General features: G+C 46.6%; 1 protein-coding gene and 1 pseudogene across 2 annotated transcripts; both read right to left on the reverse strand.

Annotated features, from left to right (window-relative positions):
• Positions 1–234: 234 nt before the first annotated feature.
• Positions 235–9,580, reverse strand: LOC145507466 (uncharacterized). Its single transcript, XM_081494039.1, has 4 exons — positions 9,519–9,580; positions 7,470–7,651; positions 1,717–6,843; positions 235–817 (listed from the first exon to the last, which is right to left on the reverse strand). The coding sequence occupies exons 1-3, from the start codon at positions 9,578–9,580 to the stop codon at positions 6,056–6,058; spliced, it is 1,032 nt and encodes a 343-aa protein (XP_081350165.1). The 3' UTR covers positions 235–817; positions 1,717–6,055.
• LOC145506709 (phospholipid-transporting ATPase ABCA3 pseudogene) lies at positions 4,139–5,383 on the reverse strand (annotated as a pseudogene). Its single transcript, XR_014054197.1, has one exon. The product of XR_014054197.1 is annotated as a phospholipid-transporting ATPase ABCA3 pseudogene (transcript).
• Positions 9,581–15,121: the final 5,541 nt, after the last annotated feature.

Genomic DNA, 15,121 nt, shown 5'->3' on the forward strand with positions numbered 1-15,121 from the left:
AGACCTACTACCTTATCTCCTGCCCTGCCCAGGATCTTAAGCCATGGGAACTGTTGCTAAGGACTCCCTGGGCATGTTCTCTGGGAATGTGCAGACACTCCACGTTCACTGGGAGTTTATCTTGGTTCTGTTTTCTTTAATGAAGTATAGTTGATTTACAATGTTGTGTAAATTTCTGCAGTACAGCAAAGCGATTCAGTTATACATCCATATACACTCTTTTTTAAAATATTCTTTTTTTTTTTTGGATGTCAAATTAAATTTATTCATTTAGCTCATTTGTTTTCTAAAAAAGTAATATCAATTAAAATGCCAGCAAGCAATGGCATTTCCCTCCCCCCATATCCTCATCAACATAAAATGTTTGCCAATCTGACAGGTGAAAAACAATGTATCATGCTTACATCTGATGTCTGTTTAGACTTCTCTTTCAAACTCTTTCCAATCTGTGCCTTCTTTTTCTGCCATTAAATGTTAATCTAATAATTAAGTCAAAGAATTTTAGTTTGAAGCAATTTTTGACACAATCAAAATGTTAGACATAATATGAGAGAATACAGTTGAACATGAGCCACTTCACTGCCTGCCAGCTCCTACCTGTGACCATTTAATGGTGTGTCCTTCTTTTTTAAAATTGTAGTTCAGCATTCTCTGCCAACAGTTCCGTGCCATGTTCTTGAAAAGGGCTACCTCTTCTTGGCGCAACTGGAAGATGATGCTGTCAATACAGATCCTGGTGCCTTTGATCATTCTTACTGCCAGCCTCTCATTCCTCAGCTTCAGTACAAGCGTGGACAACAGCCCATTGGAGCTGACCCTAAAATCATATGGTCAAACTATTGTTCCATTCTACATTTCTCCAAACTCCAGTCTGGGTCCGCAACTTCTAAAACATCTGACATATATGCTTATGGCTGAGGACCAGATAACTCTGGAGCTGCAAAGTAAGTACCAGGCCCAGGAAAATGGGGCAGGAAGCAGGCCCATTGCTCCCTACAGTGAAGCCATGTGCTTCCAGGCTACATGATGGTCTCTGAAGTCAGAGTGTGTGGCTAGAAGCCTCAGAAAAAATCTTTCAAAAGTGACAGGAAAGGGAAAGTTCCTAGAAATGGGACCAAGTTGTGTCTTTCTAGGACTAAAGCACGTCCAAAAATGAAACAAATGTTCTGTTATGTTTGAACGTGTTGAGAAGCGATTTACACTTCTGCCAAGGGACTTTGTGGGTGATTTGGTGATAGATGGGACAAAAACTAAGCAGATGAGAAAAGGAGAATAGTATTTCCTCCAGAGGGGCACAGGTGTACATAAGAAAGAAACATGTCATGGTGTGCTACTTTTTCATAGTGAATGTCAAAACTGACTGTTGGTTAAACTGAATTTATGATACAACTCTGGGGCGGGGGAGAGGGGCTAGTCCTCTAAGAGAGCCAAGTCCTTGCTTCTGAGATAGGCTGTCAGTGGAGAAATGGACTATTTAGCGATCGCTAGAAGCACAGACTGAAAGACTTCAACGTGGCTGCCCTGGTGAGCAGGAGCCAGGGATAGTGATGGGAGGGCCATGGCACTGCCATCTCTCATTGTAAGTTTTGTATAATTATTTGATTTTTTAAATTATATTGATGTGTTATTTTAATTTAAAATGAAAATTTTAAGGATTTATTTTGAGTGAAGTATAAGAGATCAGCTGCAGAAATGATTGGGATTGTAGTGCCTTACCTCTCCCAACCTTGGTTTCCTCACACTGTCACCGGAGGGTCCCCGGGGGAGCGCCCGTCACAGGTGCTTTGCACTGCGACATTGGGCCCTCGGTAACCTTCAGCCACCAGTACAGTGATCATTCCAGCACAAACATTCCAGGGTTCTTGGTCAGTCAGCTGTGTGCTAGAAGTGTGGTGATGAACAGCTCTCAGCTCCTAGCCCAGAGGTCTTGTGGATAAGCAGTAATACAGAGGAACAGCCCGTGATGGTCACACAGACGTAGCTCAGCCTCAGAGGGTCAGAGGGCGCTCCTGAGTTCAGAGCCTGTGGTGTGAATGGGGACTGCACAGCAGGGAAGCCTGAAAGATGCCCGGACAAGACTGTTCATTGCCGCTCCAGTCAATGAAGGAAAATTTTCTTGAGGCCCCAGGCCTGAGGGGCTCAGGCAGGAGGCAGCCGTGCGGGCCAAGTGGATGACTGGAAGTCAGGGCACGGCCATGACAGGAGGACCCCACTGGGGATGTGTGTGGGGCTTGGTGAGGAGAGAGACGTTCAGGAGGAGCTGCGGTCCTCCCTGCCTCGCGAGGCCTGGTGTGACCCGCTCAGTGGTCTGTTCTCTTCCAGGCCCAGTGGAAGTGTTCCTCCTGAAAAAGTTAGAGGAGGAGCCCGAGGTCTTTGACCAGAAATACCTGGTGGCCATTTCTTTTGACGACATGGGGAACCACACCGTCGTGACAGCGCTGTTCAACAACCAGACGTACCATTCCGCGGCCCAGGTGCTGGCACTGGTGGATAACGTCCTGTTCAAGTTGCTTTCTGGGCCCAGGGCGTCCATAACGGTGCCGAACCACCCTCAGCCTCAGCCGAGCATGAAGACGGTAGAGGACATCTTGTATGAGTATATGCAGCTTTCCTTCCTCCTCACTGAGCTTCTCCCTTTACCACCAGCTTCCTCCCTTTTTGTCTCTTTGTTTTAATTACAAATTGTTATTTTGGAATATGGTTGCTTTGACAGATTCTACTTAAATGACTGCCTCTCTCCTTATATCCTGCCTTTGACAGGGGCCCTAAAGGACATTATCTTTTCATCAGCTTGCTTTTCGGAATGGCTTTTCCTTTCAATTTCCTTTTCCATCTTGACAGTCAAGGAGAGAGGCCTCAAGGCCAAGCAGATCCAGTTCATGGGAGCGGCGTCCGCGTGGCTACGTTCTGGCTCTCAGCTCTGCTATGGGACTTCCTGTCCTTCCTTGTTCCCAGCCTGCTGCTGCTGGTGAGCTGCATTGTGAGGGGCCCCTCCCCCCCGCCTCCTGTGTCCAGGGGGCTGGCTTTGGGGCCCCTGCAAAGAATCGGGACCCAACCAGAAGTCTAGGCTGGCAGCTCTGCCCATGATGGGCCACACGGCTGTGAACGCAGCTTCCTCGCTGACCCTCAGTAAAAGGTGATTCCTGTCCCAGTGTCATTAGGAGCAGGGGGCCTGCTCTGGGGTCTCTAGGTGGTGACTTCCCCAGAGCTGCTGCCTCAGGCTGGTAAGACAGTGCCCTGGGGACGGGTGTTTACATTCCAGAAGTAGCCCACCAGGGCACGGAGGGGTGCAGCCTGGAGCACGTCCTCCCTGGTTCTGCCTCTGTGCTCATCATCTCACTGCACTAGTGTCCTCTGCACAGCCAGAGGAGTAAGGGAAGGGCGGTGCTGCTGGAGTCCTGACAACACCTTGTTAGTCTGGCAGTTTAGCCTTTGATTGTTTTATAATGATACTGAATTGTTCAAGAGAAGAACAGAAGCATTTTACAAGAAGGAGCGCTTTCTTTATGTTTCCGAACGTGTTAACTTTCCCGCTTGTAACAATGGGTACTTGCCCTTAGCTCCCTGCACTGAGGGAAAACAGTGGGACGATGCGGAGACTCGCTCATCCTCTCCTCCACAGTAAGCAGTGGCCTCCTGACTGGAGGCGCATGAACCAGTCCTCTCTGGCACTCCTGCCCTCCACATCCCTGTCAAGTTTTGGTCTCTGTCTTTGTGAGGGGTTTAGGGTGACCGTCCTCTCTGGGCCCTCGGGGATGAACTGCTCTTAGAAAACTAAGTCGCCAGTCTGCAGCACCTTGTAGAGTGGCCGCACTATTGACCTGAAGCCTTGGGCTCGCAAGCCCCCCAAGTGGGAATCCAAGTTCCAGGGTTTATAGTTTCATCTGATTCTAGAAAGGGTGTCAGCAGTTCTCCTGCTTGCAATCACGGATATGTAACAGTTCCCAGACTTTTATCGTTAACAGTTTGTTCCTGCCCTTTTCATCCTGACACATCTGGAGGCCTCGGCCACCAGAAGACCTCAGCCCTCTCTACCCCAATACTGGCGTACCCTGCTCAGCTCTGCCGGTATGGAGGGCTGGCGACCCTTGCTTGGACGTGGGCCATTATTTCTTAGAAAACTCCAGGACCAGGGATCTTTGCCTTTCAATCTATTTATTGTTCCCAAAAGCTGACCTTGGCACACCGACTATGCTGTCTTGAAAGAAGGGTTGCTTATGGTGAAGACTGGTTTTGAGGTTTGGCAGCAAAATGCAGTGACCATAACCCTTGGACTGCAGCAGGCACAGTTCAGGGACAGGTCATAGCAGTTGAGAGGGGCTACGTCTTCCAAGTTCTTTGAATTTGACTCTTCCTGTGTGGTGGAGAGCACAACTGCAAAGTGGGCACCCTCCCCAGAGCCCGAGGACTCAGGGGAGAAGATGCCCCCTGCCTTGAGGATGGTTGTGTTGGGTACCCCCCATTTGTCTGCCCAGAGCTCCTTTTTACCCCATTTCTGATAAAAGACACCATCCCTCAGCCACACGAGTCCCACTGTGACTTTCTGCTCTTTTCTTCCATATCGTAGCACCTTGGCTATAGCAGTGCCTTTTCTATTCCTGACTGTATGTGAATGGCTAGCCATCACCCATCTGAATTATCAGTTGTTTTACACCTTTGTTCTTAATCTCTTGTGCTTGATATCCACAGTTTTTTCATGTGGGATACTACCAAGAAGGCTTCCTGGCCATACAGCATGTGACAGATAGAGCCATCATGTGGCACCATGCTCCCAGTGAGACGACCAGGCTGTTTCAGAGCCTCGGTGTGATTCTGAAGAGATTCTCACATGGTGCCTATATCCAGGACCGCTTCTTCCTGGTCCTTCAGAATGAGTTCCCTCTTTTCCTCATGCTCAGCTTCATGCGCATTGAGCTCATCACCATCAATTCCATCGTACTCGCAGGTTGATCACCAGCGCCCTCTGCACGTTCTCCACCACCGTGCGCGCGGCCTCACTTTGGGATGGAATGTAGGCCAGCTCCCAGGCGGCCCCCGGGGGAGGGAAGCTGAAGAAGAGGGGCAGCTCTCGGATGGACTGGCTGGGGTAGAGGGTGGCATTGGGCACATTCTCTGACTGGATCTTCAGGCGGAGCCAGATCAGGATCCCAGAGAAGAGCAGGGGCAGAAAGAGCTCCAAGAGGGTCACCAGCACCTTCTGCTTCTGCAGAGTATAGTTCTTCCAGAGCAGCAGCGCCAGCTGCCTGAGCACTGCCATCCTCGCTGGAGGGGCCGCTAGTTGTGGACCAAAGACAGAGTCAGGGTGTCGGTGAGATGCGAATGGTGTCGGCGGAAGGTGGGAGGTGGGGGGGACAGTCCGTCCTGAGACACAGGCCCTCAGCATCTGCTTGTGTCCCAGCCTGACTCAGACCAGCTCCGGGAGGAGGAGGCGCCAGGTCTGTTCTGTCCTATTCTGTGAGTTCCAGGAACACACGCCCTGTTAGGAAGCTGACTTAGTTTCTTCTGGAACCAGATGCACCGTGACCGCCAGCGTGGCAATTGTGATGAACGTTATTCGCACGTTCTCTGCAGTTCATATGAATGTGCTATTTCTTTTTTTTAATTTATGTGGATCCACCAGGTCTCAGTTGTGGCATACGGGATCTAGTTTCCTGATCAGGGATCGAACCTGGGCCCCCTGCACTGGAAACGCAGAGTCTTAGCCACTGGACCACCAGGGAAGTCCCTGAATGTGGTTTCTTGGCAGAAACTCAGGCCGATGCAATCCCGGCCCTGACACTTTACTCTCCACCATCCTCTAGAGAAGGAGGGGGTCGGAGGAGCTCAGGAAGGCTCCAGGACGCCCGCGGCTAGAAGCACGTGGTTCCAGAAGCCGTGGGCATGAAGGCTGAGGCTGGACCTCAGGTGGGCGGTAAGGGCAGCAGAGGAGGGGGATCCGAGAGCTCCTGGTCACTGTCCACACCAAGGATGCAGCTAGAGCGAAGAGGGGCCCTTCACAGCTCCTGGTCCTGCCTGAGTCCCGGCGGTGGCTCCGAGCCAAGGCCGTCCTCTGGGGCTACGGGAGGCCGGGCTGGGAGGAGATGGCCCCGCACAGATGGCTCTGGGGTGGGGCTGGCAGGCCTCTGGAGTGCAGGGGGCTGACCTTGGAGCTCGGAAGCACGGACGCCTCATGGGACATCGGGAGGGGCCCGGGGCTCGCTGGCATGACGCTCCGGCACCACTTACGAGTCTCTGTCAGTGAGTTCTCCTCTGCTTCTTGGTCAGTTTTAGCATGTTGTGTATCTTTCATATCTAAGTGAAGGCGAGACATCAATATTTCAACTGCTTGAGACCTTGTGTGGCTTAGTAACTTGACAACCTTGCTGCCGCTGCCGCTGCCCTCGCGAGGCTCGGACTCTGCGAGGCTGGAGCCGGGGGCACCGGTCGAGGCGGCCGTCTTCTGGCGGGGTGGGAGGCTCGGGCCGCCGGGCGGGAGCGGCGGCGCCGCGGGGCCCCTCACGTCCTCGGCCTCCTCGCCGCTGGGGTACACCCCCTGGCTCTCGGAAGGGTGGATGCTGGAGCGCAGCCCATTCTGGCGGCAGCGCTGCGGACACGCTGGCGGGTAAACGGCCGGCCCGTAAACAGTCAGTAAACGGCCCGCCCGGCACCTAGGGGTCGCCACGTGCGCCGCGTCATCGCGACAGGAAGTGCTACTGCCCCTTTTATCGCGGTGCGGGCGCGGCGGCGGCTGTGGCGGCGGCGGCGGCGGTGCGTGGCCGCCCCTCCGAACATGCCCTTCCTGAGGAGGGAGCCGCCGGCCGCCTCCCCTCACATCGCCCTGCTCGCCTTCTAAAATATTCTTTTCTATTATGGTTTATCATAGAATACTAAATATAGTTCCCTGTGCTATACAGTAGGACCTTGTTGTTCATCCATTCTATATATGATAGCATCTGCTGACCCCAACCTCCCACTCCATCCCCCCCCAGCCCCCTCCCGCTGGCAACCACAAGTCTGTTCTCTATGTTTGTGAATCTGCTTCTGTTTCACAGATAGGTTCAATTGTGTCATATCTGAGATTCCACATATAAGTGATATCATGATATTTGTCTCTGTCTGACTTACTTCACTTAGTATAATCTCTAGTTGCCTCCATGTTGATGCAAATGGCATTATCTCATTCTTTTTCATGAGTGAGTAGTAGTCCATTGTATATATGTACCACATCTTTTTTATCCACGAGTTTATCCCAATTCTACAGTCAGCATTCTGTGATGCTCTTCTGTTGGTTTTAGTGGGAGCATTCTGCCCACAACCCCCTGCCATACTCCTTCCCCTAAACCAACTGGAACCTTGCTGCCACATTTAACGCTGCCTTTCCTTTCTAACCAGTCTATACGTTCAGTTTCTGTTCCCTTCAAAGGACTGGACACAGCCCCTCTTTTTGTATTCCTGTCCTGTTTCTTGGGTGTGACTTTATCCCTTCATACCTGTGCTGTTGGAAAAGGCTCTTGACCAGCCTCCTGGCACCTTGAACTTCCCGTGACCCTCTCGCCTTCTCTCTGCTCCAGGAGGAGGACCAACTCCACATCTTGTCACTGAAGCCCCTCTATCCCCTGGGCCCCTGGCAAGCTTTATCTTCTTCAGCAGACCAGAAGAGCACCAAGATAAACTAAGGAAATTAGAACATGAGAGGGGGTGAGGGTGGGTCCTTGTGGACTGGTAAATGGAGGTCTGTATGAGTTGAGGAGTGAATATCACACAGTAGCCTGCTCTGTTTAGGCTAAAAAGACATTTTCACTTTTTTGAATTTTGAATTAGGTTTGCCAAGTTATTTCCTTGCTTTCTCTCTCTTTTTTCTGATTCCTCCCTTTGCTATGTTAGTGTATCACTTTACCCCAAAGGGTGATTCTCTGTGGATGACAGACGGCTGCCTTTCCATTCCTAGTGTTCTGATTCACGAGCACACTCTGGAATGAATATATCCTGTGTAGAGGAAGTACAGATGTGATCTCACTTATTATTTTTTTTTTTTGGTGACACAAAAGGTGGTGGACTTTCCTTTGTCTCATACTTGAGCCACATGGTCACAGAGGCCATAAAAATAAGCTCCAATTTACAGCCAAAATATTTGGCACATTATACCAATTCTTTTAGGTTTGGGGATGCCAGTGTAACTTTTCACGGGATTTATAACCACAGGGCTGGGTGTTTTTTGCCTGCGTTTTCTCAAGGGAGGGAGGAGTAAATTCTCAGAGTGCCCAGTGGTGATAGGGGCTTGCAGCCATGATGATAATAACCAGGTCTCCTATCTGCTTCAGAAAACTGGGACCTGTGCTGGGCTGTGAGTGCATGACTGCAATCTGGTGGTCAAAGGTATTCAGAAAAAACAAATAGGATGCTTCTAGAAGGAGTGATGCATGAAGCTTTGCTTTATAGCTTTTGCTTTCTCTCTTCAAAACCTGCACTACAGGGCCCTAACTGTGGAAACCTGATCTGGCCCATGGCCTGAGCCAATCTAGGTTACAGAAAAGGGCTTTACAGAGAGATTTTATTATAGAAATTAATGTATACTATGAAGTATAGCTTGGAGTTTGAGCATTCTGTCTCTGAGGTCTGCCTACTATCAAAGCCCTGTTCCACCAGCTGCTTAAACTCAGAAAGCACATTGTCTGTGAATTTAAAAAGTGCCCTGAGCCTCATTTTTCCATCTGTAAAAGCGGTTGTTGTTGTTCAGTTGCTGAGTCATATCCGACTCTCTGTGACCCGAGGGACTGCAGCATGACAGGCTCCTCTGTCCTCCACTATCTTCCAAAGTTTGCTCAAATTCATGTCCATTGAGTCAATGATGCTATCTAACCATCTCATCCTCAGTCGCCCCCTTCTCTTTGGGGCTTCCCGGGTGGTGCAGTGGTAAAGAATCTGACTGCCAAAGCAGGAGATGCAAGAGACATAGGTTTGATTCCTGGCCCGGGAAGATCCTCTGGAGGAGGGCAGCATGGCAACCCACTCCAGTATTCTTTGCCTAGGAAATCCCATGGAAAGAGAAGCCTGGCGGTCTACAGTCCATGGGGCTGCAAAGAGTCGGACACGACTGAATGTGCACACTCATGCACTGTAAAAGTAGAGAAAGTCATAATTCCTGCCTCATGAGATTGTTGGGAGGATTAAAGGAGGTGGTGGACCCTGTGGAGTGACTGGCACAGGGCCTGGATCTGTAAATGCTCTTAGGAATGCTAGGCCTTCTTTAAACTACCAACTTTAATAAGTAAGGTTTCAAGATTTAGTTCTATTTTAACTCACTGTTCATAGTGGAAATGTCAAAATGTATAGTGTAGACTGACCTTGGGTGTCTGCCCCCAATTAGATTTTAAATATCTTGAGGGCAGAGGCCAGATTCCACTATTTCACCAGAGAACCATATAGACTTCATTACATGACTGAAAAATCCCAAGGCACATTATTCCTAAGAAAGTGAAACTGACCCAGTGCTGAAGGGCTTCAGTGGAATACCAGGGCCCAATAGCACAGGACCTCACCTCCCGAACAAGCTGGCATCTTCAACAGGAACACTATGGAGGGTCCTGGGTCCAGGTTCCATTCAGAGGCAATGAGGATTCCCACTCCAGGTCTGTCGCTGCCTTTCAGCCATAAACACACCTGGGGATGAATCATAAAACAAACGGGTTTTAATGCTCAGTCAGGGAGGAGAACTTCCACCATGGGGAAACCATGAGGCATCTTAGCAAGAGAGTGTTCACAAGCATTTGTTACAGCACCTGGGTTGTTAGGTGATCTGGGGAAGGATTCAAGGAATTGGGGCTTTGCTGCCAGCAAGGGGGATAATTCTATCACTGGGTGTCAATATATTCTGTCTGTAAGATGGGAGGAATGAAGTCAGGCTTCAGGTTTCAATGGTAAAGAATAGCAGCTGCTCATAATCCTGGGCAGGGGGAAGTATGGTATTTCTATGGGTAGCAGAGTGTTCTTGTTTTTATCTGCGCTTTGACAAGAATGCAAAGAATCCGCCTGCCAATGCAGGAGACTCGGGTTTGATCCTGGGTCTGAAAGATCCCCTGGAGAAGGGAATGGCAGTCCACCCCAGTATTCTTGCCTGGAGAATTCCATGGACAGAGGAGCCTGGTGGGCTACAGTCCATAGGGTTGCAAAGAGTCAGACATGCTAACATCTGAGCATGCACCCAGACAAAGTGCAGAGCGGCCTCTTGTCTGGTGCTGGTGTCCTGAGAGATGATGTTCAGCAGATCACTCCAGCTTAGCTGTGAGGGTCAGGCCAGTCCTAGCAACACCAGGGCCGAGATGTGTCAGTTCCAGATGTCAGGGGACCTGCTTGTCTCTTTTTCGTGTTTTCAGTACTTGGTATATTTGTTGGTGCATTGTAATGAAGCGGGTTCAGTTCAGCTCAGTTCAGTCGCTCAGTCGTGTCCGACTCTTTGCGACCCCATGAATCACAGCACGCCAGGCCTCTCTGAAGCAGGTTATGAGCCTTTAAATCCTGGTTAGCAGGTCCCTGAGGTGCTGTGTGACACTGGGCAAGTTACTTCATCTCTTGGAGCATCAGTATCCTCCATATTTTTTGATGTGAGGTGGGATATCTACTTCTATGGGAGTTGTAAAACTTAAATGAGATCCTGCGTGTTCCTGGCAAAAAGTGATCCCTTGGTGATCCATGCACTGTAGCCCACCAGGCTCCTTTGTCTATGGGATTCTCCAGGCAAGAATACTGGAATGAGTTGCCGTTTCCTAGGGATCGAATCCTGGTCTCTTGCATTGCGGCATAGACACTTTACCACCTGCAACACCTGGGAAGCCCAGCAGAGAGCCAGTGATTTGTAAATGTTAGTTGCTTTTATTGAGCCCCTCTATGTACATGTCTGCCTCCATGACCGTCTCATTTTAGGACATGAGTCAAATGCACTTTCTCCTTTTGCATCACTTTATTTCCTTGCATCATGGGACTATTAAAAAATCCTTTAAGAAAAGGGAACCCTCCTACACTGTTGGTGGGAATGTAAATTGGTACAGCCACTATGGAGAACAGTACAGAGGTTTCTTAGAAAACTAAAAATAGAGCTACCATATGATCCAACAATCCCACTCTTGGGCATATATCCAGAGAAAACATGGTTCAAAAGGATATGTGCATCCCAATGCTCATTACAGCACTATTTACAATAGTCAGGACGTGGAAGCAACCTAAATGTCCATCAACAGAGAAATGGATAAAGAAGATGTGGTATATATATATATATATATATACACACACATATACAATGGAATATTACACAGTCATTTAAAAGAATGAAATAATGCCATTTGCAGCAATGTGGATGCACCTAGAGATTATCATAGTAAGTGAAGTAAACCAGACAAAGACAAATATCATATGATATTGCTTATATGCAGAGTCTAAAAAATGATACAAATGAACTTATTTGCAAAACACAAACAGACTCACAGCCTTAGGAATGAACATCTGATTACTACTGGCAAACAGTGAGGGGAAGGGATAAATTGGAGGTTTGAGATTGACATGTACACATTGTTATATTTAAAATAGTTAATCAACAGGGACCTACTGTAAAGAAGATTCTTTAAAAATCATGATTAGAAGACTTGCCAGATGCTTAAGAGTATTTCTTCCTTTGTGTTTACTCCTAGGAAATACTCTCATGTCATTGCCACCACCATCACTACTGCTGTTATCAACACCATGGTATCAAATAATCGGGCCTAGAGAGAGTCTGGCTCATGTGTGTGTCCTAGCACGAGAGGTCCCATGGCTTGTGAGTGGCCAGACTGTTATCAAAATACCCAGGTATCTGTCAATCCTCAATACGTGAATGAATGAAAGGATGTAAACAATGAAGTGTGGTTCACCTTTCACCCCATCAAGCAGGTGTTTTCTTTATCCTTTGACACGAACATTCAAATGAGGTTCGTGGTGTTGGCCTCCTGTCTCCTCTTACAGTGTCCTGAACTTGCACTTTCACACCCACGTGTTTCAGGCCATCAGGTTTGAAACAGATGTTTTGAGCCTCAATGCTCACATCCTAAGATAGTGTCCTTTGTTATTTGGGGGTTCCTTTTTTAAAAAAAAATTTTATTGTCCAATAGTTGATTTACAGTGTTGTATTAGTTTCTGCTGTACAGCAAAGTGAATTAGTTATACGTAGACATATATCCACTCTCTTTTAGATTCTTTTCCCATATAGGTTATTACAGAGTATTGAGTAGAGTTCCTTGTGCAATACAGCAGGTCCTTATTAGTTATCTATTTTGTATATATGTGTGTGAGTGTGTGTGCGTGTGTGTGTGTGTGTGTGCTCAGTCATGTCTGACTCTTTGCATCCCCATGGACTATAGCCTGCCTCGCTCCTGTGTCCGTGTAATTTTTCAGGCAAGAATACTGGAGCAGGTTGCTTCTTTCTCCAAGGAATCTCCCTGACCCAAGGATCGAATCTATGTCTCTTGTGTCTCCTGCATTGGCAGGCAGGTTCTTTACCAGCTGAGTCATCAGAGAAGCCTAGTGTGTATATGTCAATCCCAGTCTCCCAATTTACTCCTCCCCTCTTATCCCCTGGTAACTGTATGTTTGTTTTCTACATCTATGACTCTGTTTCTGTTTTGTAAGTTCATTTGTATTATTGTTTTAGATTCCACATATAAGTGATATTACATAATATTGGTCTTTATCTAACCACTTCACCCAATATGACAATCTCTAGATCCATCACTGTCGCTACAAATGGCCCTGTTTCATTTTTTCTCATGGCTGAGTAATACTCCATTGTGTTTATGAACCACATCTTCTTATCCATTCCTCTGTTGATAAACACTTAGGTTGCTTCTATGTTATTTGGGTGTTCTTGATATCTGTGTTTCTTCTTCTTCCTCACCTCCCTTTATATGGTCTTTTTGCCTTTCTTAGGGCTATCGTTTAAATTGCTAAACTGTCATAAAACAAAATAGTGAAAATATGTATAAAGTGTTTGAAATAATCCCAAACTTCAGAGGAAAGCATGCCTAATAAAATTACCATTTCAAACTATTTTTTTTCTTTAACCTGCTTTTTATTCAATAAAAAAGTTGAAGTATAATGATTTACAGTAGTGTGTTAGTTTTAGGTGTACCACAAAGTGATTTGGTTATACACACACATATGCATATATAGGTATATATCTATATTCTTTTGTTATTCTTTTGCATTATCATTTATTACAAGATATTGAATATAGTTTCCTGTGCTCCACAGTGAACTGTTGTTGTTTATTTTACATATAGTAGAGTGCATCTGTTAATTCCATACCCTCTATCCCATTTATCGTCAACTTGCTTTTTATTTTTTTATTTATTTTTATTTTTTATTTATTTATTTTTGTGTAATAAAGTTTTATTAAAGTATAAAGGAGACAGAGAAAGCTTCTGACATAGGCATCAGAAGGGGGCAGAAAGAGTACCCGCTTGCTAGTGTTAGCAGTGGAGTTATATACTCAAAGATTAACAGGATTAGCCAGAAGGTTTAATCCAGAGACTGTCCTTCAGGCAGGATACATTATTGTCATAATCCTTGTAAAGACAGACCTACTCCCATAATTTACATTTTAAGATAACAGAATTAGCCAGAAAGTTTAATCTAGAGACTGTCCTCAGGTGGGATACATTATTGTTATATAATCCTAAGGAATGTAGAGAGAAAAGAAAAAGTTTGTCCTTTCTTCCTCCTTCAGAATTCCAGAACCCTCTCTTCTTGGGGGCCCCTTCAGCTTGCTTTTTAAAACTAACAACATATTCTGATATTTTCTGAGTTAAGATATAAAGTTCCAGTCTATTTTTATTAATTAGGCATATAGTTTTCCACTGTATGACTATGCCAACTTAAATATATTCTCTCCCTAATGATGAATTTTATTTATTTCCTTTAGAAAAGTGTATGGACTTAAATCTAAATACTGTTTTATTGGTATTATGTGTTTGGACTTCATGCCATTAAAAATATTTCTTCTTTATACTTTTTGTCTCCTCTTATTTTTTCGAATGAATATATGATACTTATATAATATCAGAAAAAATTATTGAAAGTATTTATGTTATAGATGCTTGATTCATTTCACTGATATTTGATTATATGTCTCATATCTTCAAATAAACAGTTGTTCCCTGACAACATAGAACACATCTTCAAATTAATGATAAGACTGACTCAGCCCCTCTATGTGCCAGGCACTTGACATGTATGTGTGCTAAGTCCCTTCATTCGTGTCTGACTCTTTGTGACACCATGGACTCTTGTCCGCCAGGCCCCTCTGTCCATAGGATTTCCCAGACAAGAATACTGGATTGGGTTGCCATTTCCTTCTCCAGGGAATCTTCCGGACCCAGGGATCAAACCCACGTCTCTTATGTCTTCTGCATTGACATTGGCAGGCAGGTTCTTTACATCTATCGCCTCCTGGGAATCCCTGACGTGTATATATGATCTCATTTAATGGTGGAGCAGGGGTAAAGAATCACCTGCCAGTGCAGGAGATGCAAGAGATGTGGGTTTGATCCCTGGGTTGGGAAAATTCCCTGGAGTAAGAAAACAGCAACCCACTCCAGTTTTCTTGCCTGGGAAATCCCTTGGACAGAGGAGCCTGACAGGCTAGAGTCCATGGGGTCACAAAGAGTCAGAAATGACTGAGCATGCCTGCAATCACCACAAATGTCTGCAAAGTCAGTTCCTTCTTTTACGGTGAGGAGAGAGTTTAAATGATTTGCTCAGTTCAGTTTTTGTGGAGCTGGGGTTAGAACCAAGTTCTCCTCGACTTCGGTGCCTTGGCCCTTCTCACTGCCCTGTCCGGTCTCCTATTTTGTAATCCACTGCAGCATCTAGCTCATGGATGGATTGTACAACTTGGGCGTAATTGCAGCTTCTTGGCTTAAATATGATGGAGGTCTGTTCTTCCTCTAAAGACATAGCCCAGCCAGCATACCCAAACCTGTCTCGTCAAATATCAAGTCTATATGATATGGCCCGACATCATGTGTATCCGCTAGTAATTTCTTTATAGTATCAGTTACTGAATTCTCTTCAGCGTATTGGACTTGAGACATCACAGCATAGAAGGAGAAAAGGCAAC

This window comes from Giraffa tippelskirchi, chromosome 5 (genome assembly GCF_054371585.1).
Source record: "Giraffa tippelskirchi isolate mGirTip1 chromosome 5, T2T-mGirTip1v1.2.pri, whole genome shotgun sequence".
NCBI classification, from domain to species: domain Eukaryota; kingdom Metazoa; phylum Chordata; class Mammalia; order Artiodactyla; family Giraffidae; genus Giraffa; species Giraffa tippelskirchi.